The 17,504-nt window shown below is 42.8% G+C and overlaps 1 protein-coding gene across 1 annotated transcript; it reads right to left on the minus strand.

Annotated features, from left to right (window-relative positions):
* Positions 1-11,867: 11,867 nt before the first annotated feature.
* Positions 11,868-17,412, minus strand: LOC115825127 (26S proteasome non-ATPase regulatory subunit 4). Its single transcript, XM_030788903.1, has 10 exons — positions 17,367-17,412; positions 16,329-16,469; positions 16,074-16,188; positions 15,625-15,711; positions 15,036-15,104; positions 14,436-14,651; positions 14,183-14,291; positions 13,782-13,913; positions 13,472-13,527; positions 11,868-12,577 (listed from the first exon to the last, which is right to left on the minus strand). The coding sequence occupies exons 1-10, from the start codon at positions 17,390-17,392 to the stop codon at positions 12,404-12,406; spliced, it is 1,125 nt and encodes a 374-aa protein (XP_030644763.1). The 5' UTR covers positions 17,393-17,412; the 3' UTR covers positions 11,868-12,403.
* Between the last annotated feature and the right edge of the window lie 92 nt (positions 17,413-17,504).

A 17,504-nucleotide genomic window follows, 5' to 3' on the forward strand; every position in this document is an offset into this window, starting at 1 on the left:
CTCACAACACTTATAGTGATACTGATTCTTTCTGAAGATTTGAAAATGTATTTATTTGAAAGTATGCTCATATTTATGATATATCTCTATTGAAAGTATTACACGTCCAGTACTGACTGGAAAAATATTATTATAATTTAAACGTACCTTAGAAGAGGTCTGAGGATACATACCATTTTCATTTTACAGTTTCAAATGTTTCTTACTGAATTTTTTTTTTCTTTGTCATCCACAGATTGTAAATGAGAATTAGATGTGATTGCACAGAGTCCATGAAAGCATGGAGGACAAGCTGAGTTCTTTCAGAGGTCTTAGGAGGCTTACCTCTAGGTTTAGTTATCTGGAGATGGAGGATCACCGAGAGCCAAGGGACAGTACTGACTCTGATATGAATAATGGAAGAACACCAGAGGAAGGAAATAATGATGAAAAAAGAAGAGAATCTGTCCACAGTCACTGGCCGCAAGCCACTCAGTACCGGGTAACTCATGATACGGGGAAAAGAAAGGATAAAAAGCAGGTTTTTGTGAGCATAAATGTGGCATAAATGCGTTGTTCATTCATTCACAGGGACCAGACCAGGAAAGAGCATCATCGGCGTCCGTGTGTGGTGGTCCGAAGGTGTCACCTGGTCAGAGTGTTACAGTGCAGACATCGGCGGACCTGACGAAGTATTCCTGTTACTCTGATGGTTCGTTCCAGTCCAAATCGAGTACAGAGAATAGCACAGTGGATTATACGGAAAGACGACCAGATAAGAGAATGAATAAAAATATATTTACAGAAGACACCCGTCAGCAAGTCTCTCAAAAGGTAAGTAATTACAAAACAACCAAACATCAGCATTAACCAAACGTAGAGTGCATTAAGTTACCTGCTCAGGTCATGAGGAATGACCTCAGGCAAACATCTTATTGTGTTCTAATGCCATTACTTAGAATGATTGTCAGCAATTTTTGAAACAAGGAGGTAGGTTTTGAAATGATAGGTATCCCTACAGATGCTTAAAATAAAATCAGGCAAAAATTGAATCTGCATTGATGTCATATTCTCATCTCAGGCCAAGATAGTTTAAGATGGCCTTTCGCAGCTTTTTGCTTCACTCAGGATATAAAGAGCTACAATGACTAGTTACTGATAATGTAGTACTCAAGAAATTAAAGCTGCTACAGTCAGCCTGTTAGACAATCAAAGCGTGTTTCCCCCTCACGTGCAAAGACGAAGGTGATTTAGGAGGCAAAGATGAATCCAAGAACTACTCTTAGAGAATTACAGATCATGGTGGCATAATGGGGTCTCAAAGTCTCCAAATCTCCAGTTAAATGTTCCTTTAGCTGGGAGGCTATTTGGATGGTTGCCTGTTATGTGGCTGATGCCTCCCGGTGCAGATGGTCTTACGTGTGGCAAAAAGCATCATGGAACTTGGTCACAACTGGATCGTTCAGCAATACAGTTATGGCAACACACAACATAATCCTCAAAGAACTGATCTGTTCAACACTTCATAAATGTTTTGCAGTTGCTGTGTTCTTTAATCCACTATGAAAAGCTAATAAGGACAGTTGTTCAGAACAAACAGAAAATATAAAAGGTCTAGAATTTGTGTTAAAGGTCCTGCTGATGTTTTCTCCAGTCTCAAAACATGATAGGCACAGTACTGTTATCCTTGCAAATGTCCATAAAACTTAAATTAGGGATAATATTTTTTAGGGATAATATTTTTGACAGTTTTTGCAATTTGTCTTTTGAAAAATGTGAAGTTAGTTTTGGATTCGTGCACTTATGCCATGGTTTTCAAAATTATGCAGGGGCAAGACCTGGAAGCAGGCAGTTCATCTAACTGGCTATCTGTGATCAAAGAGGCACTTGAGATGAGTAATGGTATGGAATTGGGGCAGGATCTGTCCGAAGATGTGGCTTCTCCAATGGCTGTGTTAAACACCGAACAGAGCAGACCTAGCAATGAGGAGACACCAGCTGAATCTATAAAAGACCTCAGCCAGCCAAATACAGGAAATGACTGTACCAGGACGCATGAAGGCAAAGGTGTTGGAAAGACTTCTGTAATTGTGTCGTCAAATCTCATACAAACGTCTTGTTTCAAACGCAGTCAATCAGAGCTTCATCAAAAGGTAGGTGATACCAGGAGATTTGCTGCAATAAATGGCTGCACAAATTTCCAAATCAAAGTAATGTATAATCTGTGATCAAATGAAAATAAACTATTTCAATTGCTCCTTGTCTGTTTATACAGAGGACAGACCTGGACACAGACACCTTCCCTGAGGAGAGAGTGGGGAATGTTAAAGAGAGTGGACGGAGTTGTCGCACTGGAGTGGACCCAAGCACATCGCTGACGTTTTGTGGTTCCCCTGAGGTTTGTGTGCCTTCCCCGGAATGTCCCAGGACTGCTAGAGAGGCTATAGTTATAGATGCTTTTAACAGGCGCTGTATTCCCGACAGGGTTTTTCCTATTCCATCTTTTATAAAGAGTGAATCCAAATCACTTGAGGATTGTGGGTCAAAGGTTTCTCTTCCTCAATCACTGAATGTCCTTCCATTGAAAAAACTGTTTAAAGCTGAAACTACAGTACGTCCACATGTTTCACCAGCAGAGCAATATGTAGATAACACTAACAAGGGAATACCCCAAGATGATGCTTTCTGTCGCAAAGATGATAATCCCAGAGAAACTTTGGCTCTTGTAGAGGCTAAGGAGGCAGTACTGCAAAGTTGTAAACCTGATCTTAAATCTGACCTTTTGGATGTTTTTACTCAAAAAGAGCATCTTGGAAGGGTCACTAGGGACTTTTGTAGTTCTTCTGGTCTAAATGTAAACCCTGAAAACATTGACAGCAACGTAGCTGATGTCAGCAACTTAAACACTTGTCAAACGGATCAGTCAACAGGAGCATTATTGAAAATGGAGCCGTTTGAAAGGACATATAAAATGTGCGTCTTGAGAAAGCAACAGACACAAATAACCGGTTTTTCACACAAGAAAAAGACAAAAACTGAAGAACAGGAGTCAGAATCTGCTGAAGAATCGAGTGTGACTCAGTCCAGTGAGATTCGGCCTCTGAACTGCAGTGTACAAAAAGAGAGGAAAAACCTCACCAGGCCAGGTGTCTCAAACATTTTAACTGAACAAGATTCTACCTCTTCATCTACCTCAGAGTCCTCAGTCAGTGCACTGAAGGACAAGCTCATCTCGCCAACACCAACAACTGAAATCACTGATCCGGTGCCACCAGATGTTGTAACTCCTACTTTAATAGCAGTACCACAGGTAACCTCAGAATGTGAAAGCCCTAAGCATTGTCCTCCAAGACGAGGAAGACCCCCAAAGACCAAACGGAAACTACAGGTTGGGAAAGCTGAACCACAAATACTTCAGGAGATGCCTACAGTAGACCAAAATGCTATTCAAGAGCCCATGCGAAAAGAGGAAGTCATCTCTGACCTTGGTAGCCCGGCACAGTTAGTGAAGGAAAAGTGTAAGCATTGTCCTCCAAGACGAGGAAGACCCCCAAAGACCAAACAGAAACTACAGGTTGTGAAAGTTGAGCCACAAATACTTCAGGAGATGCCTACAATAGACCGAAATGCCGTTCAAGAACCCATGCTAAAAGAGGATGTCATCTCTGACCTTGGTAGCCCGGCACAGTTAGTGAGGGAAAAGCAGTCACTGAAGAGAAACACTACAGAGAAACGGTCACAAAGCAAGCAGCACGTTTACAGTCATAACACTGTCAGTCCCTATGATGATGTAGCGTCATCACAAGCTCTCTCCCCATTCTCTGACTCAGAAGCAGGAGCTATAGTGTCTGAGGAGGGACTGCCCACAAAAGCAATACGACATTGTAAAAGCGTTAAAAGAAGTAAGTCCATTGGTCCTGAAAAGGAGGCAAAAATTCTGTCATCCAGTGAAATGAAGACTGATAATGAATTTCAAGAAGAAAATGAGGAATTAAATGAAGAGGCTGGACTATTTACCCATGGTAGCATTTCAGCTAAGCTAAGCACAACGTTCACCTCAGAGTCTACAGTCAGTCAGACACAGGACCGTGTTATACAGTTTAGAAAACAAGGGAGATGCCCAAAGACCACATCCACTAAATCGAAGAACAAAACGAAGGACAGCTCTGTACAAGAGCTGACACTGACACATGATGCCACATTCAACCCTGACAAGGACCATTCGAAGCCTCTGACCACGTTAGAAAAGCAGGTGATGCCAAGAGAGATGAAAACTCAACAGTGTGATGAGAATGGACAGTTCAGCAGTCACCCCACTGGCAGCCTGGGTCCTAATGACAAATCTCCTTCAGCAATGGCACAAACCAAAGAATCAAAGGCAAAGAAACACAGTGATTTAAAAAATCTTTCAACAAAAGAATTCAGCCATGTCAAAGAGATTAGTTTTACCCACTCACACAGAATACCAGAAGTGACACAGGACGGCATGGCCATTCCTGACGTTGTCCATTCCAACGTTAACACTCCAGAGATCACTGAAAAAAAGAAAAAGAAACCAAGGAGATGGAAAGTAGTGGACAGTGTTGAAGAAAATGGCCAGCTGGCTGAGAACTGTGAATCTCCTTGCAAGACGCTGGACATTTACCGTGCTCAAGCAGAGCAAGTAAATGTAAAACCTGATCAAATCAGCCAAACTGAATCTGAATCCAGTATTTCACCGTTACAAGAAGAGTTTCTCTCTCCAGCCTCACAATCTGAGGTTGGCAGCTCTCCCTCCATCATACAAGAGACTCCAAGGGACAAAATAGGTTCTAGAAAAGCTCGTAGAAGTGACCTCAGTGAAGTCAAGATGAGCAATGGTTTCGAGCCGCAACCTGCCCCCTTGGAGTTAGTGCCGACAGAAGATGCTGATTCGTTTACAGAGGTACACTTATCTAGAATCATATCTCAAAGCACGTTAAAAAAACAGAAAAAGAAGAAAGTGGTGGAGACAAATAAAGTAAAATCAGAACTACTGAACAACAATGTGTTAACTTCTTCCAAGCTTACTTCACCCCTGGAGAATTTCCCTTCTGCTCATTTACAGTATGAGGCAGAGGATGGACCCAGCAGCCCAGCACAAAATGCAGAAGAAAAAAGACAAAGTAGAAATATATCTCACAAAGACAGCAAAAATATTAAGATAACAAGTAGTGTTGTGGAAGTAGGTATCTCTGTGTCTGAAATTGGAGTGTCAAATGATCAGAACCCACAGACCACATCAGAGAAGATAGAAAAATCCAGCAGAAGAAAAGGAAACAGACGTAACAATGGATCAGAGCGTGATTTCATCACTGAACCACCAAATGCACTTGCATTGTCTCAGGGGCGCTTTCATCATCCTGATTCACATCTTGATTTAGGAGAAGTAGCCACTGATATTGTTGAGGCTCACGAATGTGGTATGGTTAGAGAAGTCTCCAAAAAGAAAAGCAAGCATGTGAAATTAGTGGAACAAAACATAAGCAGGACAGGATCTCCTCAAGTTTCATTTCGTGGTCACTCAGGCGATGGTCTTTGTGAAGTAAAAAGTGAAGAACAAGAAACGAGTATTGCCGTCACGAGTGCAGATGTGAGCAGTTTATCAATGCCAAAAAAACAGAGATGTACCATAAATAAGGGCAATGAGAAGAATAATTACCTCACAGACAAGAAATCAGAAGCTATTGTTTCACAGCAAGGAAGGACCTGTGAATTTGAACATTTTGTTCCTCAAAAGGAGGAACTGCTGCGTGAGAAGCAAAAGGAAATTGTTACAGTAAAACAAGAAACTATGATGCCTACACCTGCACAGCACAAACATCCAAGTCAAGGAGAGGATATTAAAGTATTAAAAACCTTGGGAGATGTCTCCCAAATTAAGAGAAGAATTGGTCGCCCATGTAAGAAGAAAACACTACTGAAAATGGCCAAATTATTTGCAGCATCTCAGGAAGTCAGAACAAATGCTCAAGAGAATGGAATTAACCAAGGCTTGCAAAAAATGAACCAGAATAACATTACTTCAGTCCCCAGAGGACTGGTTAAGTCAGAAAAGCCTTCAGCCGAGGAACACATAAGCCCCTTAAGGAAGTCCAGCCGTATATGCAAAATTAACTCATGTTCCGAAAATGAGAGATTGCCAGACCACACCCTTCTTACGGCCAGTCTGAACTCCTCAGATCTCTCAAAATGCCCTGTAAAGACAGAAGTGACAGAAACATCTAGATCTTCAGCAGCCTCTACGTCTACACTAACCGTATCCTCTGACGCCAACGTTACTGATGGTGGTGGTGGTGTTCAACAATCACGGAAACGAGGAAGACCTCCCAAAAAAAAGAGAAAATTGGCACCAACAGACTCAGTTGATTCAGGCCAAGTCAGAGAAGTGACAGAAACATCTAGATCTTCAGCAGCCTCTACACCTACACTAACAGTATCTTCTGACAGCAAAGTTACTGATGGTGGTGGTGGTGTTCAACAATCACGGAAACGAGGAAGACCACCCAAAAAAAAGAGAAAATTGTCGCCGACAGACTCAGTTGGTTCAGGCCAAGGCTCAGAATTAAATATATCCACAAAATCAGCAAGAAACACAGGTACGATTCAAGTCTCTCCAGTACTGGATGCATTACAGGATGGGACTGCTCTGCCACAGGAGGATTTTCTCCTGCATGAAAATCTGGACAAACCTCTGGCTCCTCAGAATAACAGTGATGTTTCTCCAGGGAATTATACAAATTCATCTGTGACAGTGTCCCCTAAGTGTGTGCAAAATACTCAGAATACTTCATCAGCTGAAAAAACAAGTGAGATGAAAGATGTGCAGGGAAACGTAAGTGACAACCTTGAATTACGAGAGGCTAATGAAGAGAAAAGGGATGCATCGGGTAAAGCACTGATTCCACAAGGAGAAATAACCACTGCCAACACCAGAAACCCCAGAAGCCACCAGGCAGCACATTGGAATCAGAGAGAGACACCCAAGTCTACTTCTCTCATCAGGCAGCAGGACAGCCCTTTACTGTCACAAGTAAACATGGAAGAAAAACTGAGGATCCAGAAACTCAGTACCCACAGTACTACACAAGAGGTGACTTCCATCACAGATGAAAAACCTTTTGATCTGCAAAATAATGCCAGCTTGTCCATTGACAGTACTGAACTGCTGGTTGCCCAGACTGTGCAGAAGGAGGTTGATCAAATGAGGGCCATGGAGGAACCAGGAGATGTTGTATTAATACCTGGATGTGAAGAAACAGTGCCTTCCACTCCCAGACAGAAAACAAAGCACAAAAAAGTGAAACAAAGAATTACCCGGGTATCCAAGAAAAGATCAACGCAAGCAACTGATTTGCCTCAGCTGTCCAGTATAGTTAGTCAGTCCAATATAGACACTGTTGATGAAGAGTGCAGTGCAGTTACATATTTACACTGTAAAATGCAGATATTAGATAAAAAGCCTCATTTAAATGGTTCTGAAACAGATTGCTGCGGAGGAAAGACTTTGTCGGATGAGAGAGGAATGTCTGAGAGTGCAGGTTCCAAACAACATTTCCATAATCTTAAGCAATCTTCTACTGACACTGCAGGACTTACCTCCAATCTTTTAAATCCATTTATTGATACCCAGCCTGCGGGAAACCAAGGGCTAACGTCAAGTACGAGTCCCTCAGATTTAAAGTCCAAGACTACAGGAAAAGCAGAGGAAATTGAAAATGATGTGAGTGGCTGTGGATGCATGATTGAAGAGCCTACAAACAGTGTGTCAGCTACAGACAAAACAGAAAACCATGTTTTGGTTAAAGCATGTCTGTCTCAAGAGAGAGTTTATGAGGGGTCGTTTTTAGAATCACAAGGCCCTAAAGATCCTGCGACAACACAGAATGAGAGGTCATGCCCAGGAGCTAAATCAACTGATCAAAGGAAGAGATTTCTAAAAAACACAAACGCCAAGAAGCCGCTTCTTTGCAAATACTGTAGTCGTTCCTTTCGCCATCTCTCAGCATATACCATACACCAGCGGATTCACACTGGTGAGAAACCTTACAGGTGCCAGCACTGCGGTAAAAACTTTGCTCAACTAGCCAAACTCAAATGCCATATTAATATCCATAAGCAACCTGTCTCCCTGCAGTGTCCTTGCTGTCTTAAACAGTTTCACCACAGAGGTGACCTTATTGCCCATTTCGGGACCCACGTGCGGGAGGCAAAACAAGGCAGGATGACTGATGAATCTGGCCTTGATCTTCCGAGTAAACCTGAATCTTGCACAACTGATTCTTTGGAGAGTCCACGACTCATCAGAAAAAGAAGTTTCAGGTGTTCGGTTTGTAGCAAATATTTTCTGAACAAGCGTCAGCAGATTATCCACATGCGAATACACAATGAAGGAAAGCCCTTCTCGTGCAAAGACTGTGGAAAGAAATTTAGGAAGTCTGCAAGCCTCGCTGTCCATGAGAGAACACACTGGCCTATCAAACCGTACGCCTGTTCTATTTGTGGGAAAGGATTCAGTCAACTAAAGGCATTAAAACTCCATGCTCTTGAGCACACTGGGGAGACCCCTTTCTCCTGCTCCCATTGTGGTCTTGCCTTCAGTGATCTCTCTACATTACGAATACATCAGAGGTCTTCATTGTGCATTGCAAAGAAAGAGGGAGATGGAGACAAAGCTGGCATTGAGGGTTTCTTAGTCCAACAAGGAGTGGACAGTCAAGTTAACACCCCTCTCTTCTTCAAGTGTCAAATATGCAAACAACTCTATAGGAAATGGTGCCAGTATACCCTTCACCTTCAAACCCATACTACACTAAAACCATACCTTTGTTTTGCCTGTGGTCAGAATTACGAGAAGGATTCTGAGGTCAGCTCTCACTGTGAGGTGTGCTGCCGGTCGAGCGGGGAGGAAAATGTATGTGGTGTCTCACTTTCTCAAATTTTCAAGACTAACGAAAGGGAACGGAAAATCCAGACATGCCCTGCTCCTCTACAGAATCCCACCGATCACTTGCAAAGTTCCAAAAATCTCTCTGAATGTCAGCAGGATTCTCAAACAAACACTGATTCTGCATTTTGTTCAGGACAGCCTACTCCAAATAATGACCAGCAATCTGAGTCAGTCTCAGTTAGTCTGTCTTCTCCACCTGAAATAACTGAAATGCAAACTGCAGTTTCACAGTCTGAGGACGTAGGTCCTGAGCATCACGCTGCTCTTACCATAGAGAGCTTCTCAACCATAAACCTTGATTCTTATCCACCCTCACCCACGCCTTCAGTAATTAGCTGTACCTCATCAAATGAATCAATCGAATGCATAGTTATTGGCCCAGGACCTTGGAGACTTGAGTGTAGACATTGCGGTCAGCGGTTTAAACACCGCCGAACTTTGCAGGCCCATATGCAGAAACATGCTCCTGTTTACAGGTACCGTTGTGGATACTGCGGTCAAGCTTTCCAGAGGTGGAACAAACTTTGGTTGCACCAGCGTCTACATCAACGCAAAGGACGTTTTTTCCCTTGTTCTCAGTGCAGTCTTCAGTTTCGCTTCCTTGGCTCATACAAAGAGCATTTATTGGTTCATGCAGAGCAGAAACCATACGCTTGTCCTCTCTGTCCCCAAACGTTTGCCCTTGAGGAAAGTCTCAATGCTCATCAGTCTGAGTGCCATAGTCCTGATACAAATCTCAGATGTGACGTTTGTGCTAAGAGGTTCAGTAGTCTGAGAAATATGGTTAGGCACAGTCGTCTTCATAATAGCTCTACCTCCCACCAGTGTCTTCTTTGCAAATGTTCCTTTACAAATAATAGAGTCCTACAGGAACATAAGAGGTCTCACAGCGCTCAACTCTCAGGTCAACTCTGTCCGCTCCCTGAGGTGACGTCACAGCCACTTTCATTCCCCCATCAGTGCAAGAGATGCAAGGCCAGTTTCTCAACTGGAGATTTGCTCTATGCCCATCAGATATGCCACTTTACACGTGCAAAGACTGTGGTGTCCAGTCTAGGTGCTACTGGGGACTCCTGTCGACCTGATTCTACAGCTCCCTCCCCTCCTTGGATGTCAACTCTCAACACCACTGCCATTTCTAATGGTAATGACAGCCTGTACACGTATCCCCACCCAGACAGGCTTTATGTCACTCCCAGCCAATCGGTGGTCCGAACCCAGATCATTGATTTGGACTCTTACGATGACGAGGATTGTCAAGAGAATCCAAGTACCAGCCAGTCCATGGCAAACACTGATGTGTCTCCTCCTAGAGGACAGTCGGGACAAGAAATACAAAGGTTTACAGAAGCCAGTTCTGGAACTGGCAACGCTTATCTACCTCAGGCCCTCTCAGGCCTAGACATAATCGTCATCGCGGATTCAGAGTCTGTAGAATGTCAGCCACAGCGGCAAATGGACAGATCATACAGTAACCTCCAGAACAAGGATGACCTTAACCGTCCTGGTCTGACAGTGTGCTCCAGCCTCGAGAAGTCGAGTCACGTTATCGCAGCGGCGACAACCACTGTGTGTCTGGAGGAAGACAGTCAGGAGAGCTTTGAGTGTGCAGACTGTGGAGCAGAACTCAACAGTGTCTCAGAGTTACACAGACATTATCTGTGTCATGCAGTGGGCACTGCATTACAAACGTGAATGTTTTATGTTGCAAAAACTTTGTAGGTCAAAAATGTCTGTTTATTATACTAATAATACTGTAGTTGTTTAAGAGTCATCATGACTGAACGGTAAATCATAAATTCATGGTTTTGTTGGCTGCTCTACAATGATGAGTTTGCACAGAGCACCTTAAAAATGTAGCATGTTAGATTTTGATTTATGTACCCATATACCTGGCTATTCTTTCTTGGGCAAAAATCCCCTTAATACACTCTTTCATTTTCAAGAGAGGTATTCAGATAGTGCCTCCAATGGTTTAGGCGTTTAAAGTCGTTTTTTTTAACAGATTATGAACATTATAAAGTGCTCTTAAAAATCCATAAGTTATCTTCATTGTTGAAAAAATATGCTCATTGAGTTGACAGCATAGTCGTGGTGTAGATCCAGTGTGTTTACATGCACATAATATTGTTAATTAGGGTGTAACCAGTCTGTTTGAATCAAGAGAAATGATCCTTGTGTTCTTGGCCTAGTCAAGTCATTGTCCCTGAAGTGTGAATCACATCACTCCATATTTCATGTCTAAAGCTGAAGTTTGTGCCTTTTTTAACAGTGCTTAAAGACGTCCCGCCTGAAAACGGTATTAGTTTTGACATATTTGATTCATTCATGATTGACATTGGATCAGGTTTTCTGTGCTGTGCAGAGTTATGTTCTTAGTCTCACAGTTAACTGCACTGAGCAATGGACTCTCAGGTCTGTGAATTTTGTAAAAAAAAAAAACCAATGTCTGTTTTATCATTTTAGTTCATTTTATTAGACTGTGAATGGTTGTTTTCTCAACTTTACAGATAAAATGTTTACTTTGGACCAACATACATGCACATCAGGCTCCCTGTGTATATATATATATATATATATATATATGAACTATATATAGTTAGATCGCATGTGTACGTCCGTTGAAGCTGTTGAGAAACATTTTCTTGTTTGCTGACAAACTGTACAGTTGGTTGATTGTCCAGGATATTTCAATGAAAGTTTTTCTCTTCTGAAGTAGCATTTTTGTAACCATTTCTGATTCTGTAATAAATACATTATGGTAATACTACTTTGGTATATTTTTATTTCTTTTTGAGTCTGTGAATTTTACACTGGGAAGATGTTGTTATAAGTGAGGTGAAAATGTTGAATTCTTTAAGCAGAGCTAAGTGATGTCTAGGACAGCAAGAAAGGAGAGACAATCACGAATCATTGCCCACCTCTTTTAATAGCAATAGAAAAAAAAAAAAACAGAATAAAACGAAAACAACAGTTAAGTTGACAAGTTTTGTACGGGTCTGTTAAACATCTCTTCAGCTTCAGATGGAAACAGATGAAGGGGAAGAAGAAGAAGAAGAAGAAGAAGCAAACAACCTTTTAATGAAACAACTGTTTTTGCCTCTCGTTGTCCCTGTATTAGTCGTGTCTGGTCAGTGTGATCCAATCTGAAAGATATTACAGTCACTGAGGTCCGGTTCTCTCATTGTACACAAAGTTGTCCCGTTTCTCCGTCTGTCTACATTGGCCTCATTTTTCTTCTTCTTCTTCTTCTTTTTTTTTTAATTCTACGTCTTCTGTGAGTTAGGTGGCTGATCTATCGGTCGTCTGTGAGTTAGGTGGCTGATCTATCGGTCGTTTGTGAGAGTTCGGTGGCTGATCTATCGGTCGTTTGTGAGAGTTCGGTGCATTCCAAGGGCTCTTGTCTTCTTAGGTCAGGTGGTGTCTGTCTTTCTGTCTCTGTAAAGCGTCCTGCTCTCATTTCTTCTTCTCGTCGTCTTTCTTGCCCTCTGGAGGTTTTGTCCCAGTCTGGGAGGCCAGAGAGCCCATGGCGTTGCGGATAGCCTCGTTGTTGGGGTCAACGCCAGGCAGGTTCTCCAGCACGCTCTGGAGGAACTCAGGGTCCTGCATTACATCATAATCATCCTCCTCCTGACATGGAGACAGAGAGGCAAGGGTCAGGGGTTTAAATTGATCACTGGGGGTAGCTGCTTTATGCTGTTGAAATAATTTTAGGATGGCTGTCAGTGATGACTTCCACTGGCCATAACATCTCTGTCCTGTCAGACAGCCAAAAACAGCAATGGTGACCAAACAATTACAGTCTCAAATTCTGCTGTTGCGCAGAAATCAGTCCATATCAGTTTTTTTTTAATTAAATACATTTACAAACTGTTTTTCCTTCCACATTTTCCAGAGGATGGACTGCTTTCTAGCTGCCTAGGACGTGACTTTGAGCTCACAAGCCTAAAATGTTAAAATGTGTAAATAAAAAGCCTGAAACAGACCATTATGTTCCACCGTTACCCGTCAGATCATTATTCAGAGGGTGTTTCTTTCATTTCGCAGACAGACATGTTTAGGTGTGTGTTTGTGCACAGGACATTGACTTTGAGCTGAGCCAAACCGAAGTCTGTGTCACTTTTAGTTCTTAAATATCACTGACTCTGAGTGTTGAGCCTGTCACCACCAAGTGCCAAGTAATTGATGACACTCAAAGCATTTCAGGGTCTTCTGTTCAGCCACAGCTGGCTGTTCAAAAATCTTCAGCTCTTTTGACTGATCAGCATGTAAAGCATCAAAGCGACATTTGTAACAAGGGTCAGGTGAGACCAGGGCCACTGTAATTTTAAATGGTCACTTGTGTGTAAAAACGTGCATTGAGCACATTGAACTGACATGTTTTGAGTCACAGAACTCAGTGATTAGGTTATAATGGAGGCATCTCAGCCCTAACAGACATAATAATAATAATAATAATAATAATAATAAAAGATTAAACAGTTCCACTGTACCAATATGTGGTTTGATGTAAAATACCTTTACCTTAGCAGATTCTGCAGTGTCCATAGGAGCTCCAGTATCCATTGATTCTCCAAACTCTGTTCACATAGAGCCATATGATCAACAAAACCATAACATCCTGCCTCTAGTAGCATACACCCGTCTGTGTGTGTGTGTGTGTGTTTAATTGGGAGGACAACCAAAGAATCTGCTGCTTTTGTGCATGTGCAGTGTGTGAGACAATACCATCATATTTTAGCTGTTGACACCTGTGTGAAAGATGCCCTGAGGTTTGTTTGTGTGCTGGTCGTGTGCGTGTGTGTGTATGTCTATATACAAGAGAGAGCCTGACCTCCCCCGGCCAGAGACATCTGCATGGCGTAGGCAATCTGCTCATCCTCCGTCATGCTGCTGAAGTCTGGCAGTGAAGTCACACCCGACTCAGGCTGGGACACTGCCATCTTCAACAAGGCCTCCTCTGACTCTGACAATCAAACACAGAACTCTTTACAGCTGAACACCACTCACAATCCATATGACGTTTCGCAAATAGTATCAACGGTACAAATGGCCTTATGTGTACAATGCAGCTGAGCAAAGAAAAGGTCAAAAGAAAAGTCGAAAGACAAAAAAAAAAGTTCAGCAAATCGATGAAAACTTCTCATGGAAGTTGCTGACAATGTCAAAGCTGATTTAATTTTTTGAGATGAATGAAAGGGAAGAAAGTGCAGCGTTAGGGTGACGTATACTTACCATCAGCAGTAGGGGTCGGGATGCCTGCCTCGGCTGCCGACTGCGCAGCTGCTCTGCGAGCTTCCTCCTCCTGCCTCTGCCTCTGCTCCTCCATGGACACACGAAGGGCCTGGACAAAGAGACACAGACGGTGAGCAAGAGAGAAGCGCTGATGCAGACAGAGCTGCAATCGACTCAAACACAGACACCGACCACCTAACGGTATCTGAGATTCACGGCACTGGGTTCAGTTCAACACGGGCCATTCTCGTACCAGTGCGAGCTCGGGGTCGGCACTGGGATCCACCCCAAACTCGAAGTCGCTGGCGCCCAGCCCCATCATGGTTCCACCTTCTCCTGCAAGGATGGGCGAGGAGAGCAGAGCGTCGGCCAGACTGGGGCCTGGCGGCACTGTGACCAGGTGAGAACCTGTGCCCTCCTTCCCATTCAGAGTGTTTACAAATGCGGTTAGCTTCTCTGTGTTTACCTCCTACAAAGACAAACAAAGAAGACGTCAGACATTCTGTGTGAGGCATAATGTGAAAAAACGCATGATGAAATACAGAAAGAGGGATAAAAAAAGAGGGAGAAAGAGGGAATAAAGTGAAGAGAGGTGACTGTCCAATTCAAAAACTCTGAACATAAATTTATGTCTTTGTCTCCCCTCTGTCATAAACACATAAACAGTGCTCTGACAACAGACCAGGAAAATGCAAACATCGCTGTCAGGACCATTCATAACCATCTGCTTATAACAAAGATCAGCTCAGTTATGGGCAAAGGAGCAAGAGAGGAGAGAGGAGTATGGGAGGGCAGGGGGAGGTGCACGGGGAGGGGGTGTTAAACTATAGAGGAAAAATACAAGTTCTCTCACCTCTTCTCCAAAGTTAATCACATCCACGTTGACCTTCTCTTTCTTTAAGCGCTTTGCCAGTTTCACCAGCTTTAGCCGTCAAATGGAGAATTGGAAGAAAGGAATGAAAGGAATAGACAGTGAGAGACGAACACATCGACAGCTCAGATCTTGAAGTAGAGAATACATATGATAAAACATAATAATCTGTCTCAATAAGGCCTTGCGTCCACATAAAGCGAATTTTCACCATGCCCTCCCCTAAAGAGACAAAGAACAAATAAGCACCCCGGAGGAACGCTGCATATGTGAAGCAGAAAAGACACTTTGTTTTGTGTACTAATGTAATTAACAGAAATAGCTGTGGGTGTTGTGGACGTAGAGAACAGATGACGGTTGGTGTAGTCATAGCAGCAGCAGCAACAACAACAAAAACACAGTCGATGGCTCCAGTAAAAAGGGGCATTTTGCCAAAAACATAAGGGGAGTTTGTGAATGCGGTGCTGATCAATCTCCTTTTGTGGACGACGGCCCTGAGATCCCTCACATCCCTGATACAATATATCCATACAGCAATTGACATATTATTCACAAAAAGAAAACTGCTCACATCTTTCTCATTGTCCTCCACCGGGCTGCCTACAAAGGCAATGATCCTCATCTTATGGTTCTTCCCCTGTCTGTGTTTCAGCGCCAACTACAGGGACACACAGGAATAGGTCACACATTTTAAACCCAGATCTGTTCTTAGGCTAGGTTCACACTGTCAGTCCAAATCTGATTTTTTGCATATCCAATCAGAATCCGGTCGTCCTAACTGACAGTCCACATTACATGTTGCAGCAGAGTGTGAATTATACAGTGACAACTGGGGGGTGGGGGGGTTGAGGGGCTGGTTGACCAAATGCTGGATAAACTTATGACTGTTTTTTTAATGAGGTTAATAAGTGACATTAGGGGTTCAACTATTGCTCGGTACCAGTCATTACCCAGGTAGTAGTCGTTGTACTGGTGTCAGTACAGTGCACGACAGAGTAGGTGTTACAGGAACTGACTCACGTGTGCAACACGGATGCCGGTGCAGAAGCTGATTTTGCCGCGAGGCTGAACGGCATGTAGTTTGGAGAGGATTCTGCCAGTGTCAGGCGTCAGAGTCGTCAGGACCTCACAGTTACTGAGCAAAAACACATTAAAGCGCACTCAGTACGTCTTTATCCCGTCACACGGCACCCTAAAATTCTGCCGTACACTCGAACATTTGCATTATGACTGCTGATCACGTACTAGAACAGGGTAAATTTTCCACACACTTACTTGGCCATAGTGATGAGACCCACATTGTTCTCGGGGTTGCTGCGCGTTTTTGAGTGGCAGACGATGTTGACAGCATCTTGCTGGGCCTGCAATCGGGTGGGCAGGAAATCGCCGTTCCTCATGTACTCACTGTTATCCACACTGAAACACAAATAAGGAAGGTCAGTGTGCGCGTGGGTGGTCCACACGCCTAATTGCGCCTCAGAATCTCCTGCTAGTTCACTAAAACAAACCTGAACTCCAACACAAAACCATGGAAACCTCATCAAAGCTTTCATCAAAATCCCAGAATCGAAGGTTTTCATGACAACGAAATATGACAAGTATAGAAATGCACAGAACTGATCGAATATATACTATCCATATGGTAACTTCATGAGTTCTTAAATGTTAGGCAGTTGATCCAGTCAGAAGACTCAAAATTTCATATGACTCTAAATTACTGGCTCTTAAATGTGGAAAAGACGGACAGTTCCCGTTATTATCACGAAAGGCTAGCCCTATCGCTAGCGCTGATCCGCTATTCTCCGCAGGATTTGTGTCAAAGTTTATTCAGAATTAATTAGAAAATTTCACAAAGCTGTTAAAGTAGGGAAAGACTTTTCTCCGTTCAAGTGGAAAAAATTCAGCTGATTGCTTAGCTATCTTTTTCAACGGTTCACCGATGGCTAACTAGCTCCATTAGCAGTTAATCAACACTCCGGCAATGAATGCGTTTGTTCGTTGTTCACATCTAGTGTCAAAAATAAATGGATATCAGTTTACATTATTAAGATTAATGTACTTAAACTAAATTGAAATTATTTTATAATGCTTCTTGATGCTGAAGCTGTCTTTGGTAATGAAGTCGCTAGCTAATGACTCAGGAAAATAACCTCCCAGTGGTTATTGGGCACGTTCATTGCTCTCAAATTTTCAAAATATCGAACAAGAAGCATGACAACACATGCACAGGCGTCTCTTTATAGTAAAACTTACTGATGATGCTGTAAATGTGTTTGGTAAAAAATGTCACAAACTTAATTGTTTATGTCTTACCAGACCATGGTACTTTCGAGCACCATCTTGAAAACTTTGTCGGTGACTTCTGAACAATACCGCTTGTAATTGGTCTAAAATAGAGAGTCACATACATCGTTATTAACGGTGAATCCCATTGGCTCTGCTGGCACTCTT

The sequence above is a fragment of the Chanos chanos genome, chromosome 12 (assembly GCF_902362185.1).
Source record: "Chanos chanos chromosome 12, fChaCha1.1, whole genome shotgun sequence".
Lineage (NCBI taxonomy): Eukaryota > Metazoa > Chordata > Actinopteri > Gonorynchiformes > Chanidae > Chanos > Chanos chanos.

Excerpts from the sequence above, each read along its gene's own strand:
- LOC115825127 (XM_030788903.1), bottom strand. The coding sequence starts at position 17,392 with ATGGTGCTCGAAAGTACCATGGTCTG. Across the intron at positions 16,470-17,366 it reads CTCGAAAGTACCATGGTCTG|TGTGGATAACAGTGAGTACA; the intron begins GTAAGACATAAA and ends TTTGTGTTTCAG. Across the intron at positions 14,652-15,035 it reads TGATTAACTTTGGAGAAGAG|GAGGTAAACACAGAGAAGCT; the intron begins GTGAGAGAACTT and ends TTGTCTTTGTAG.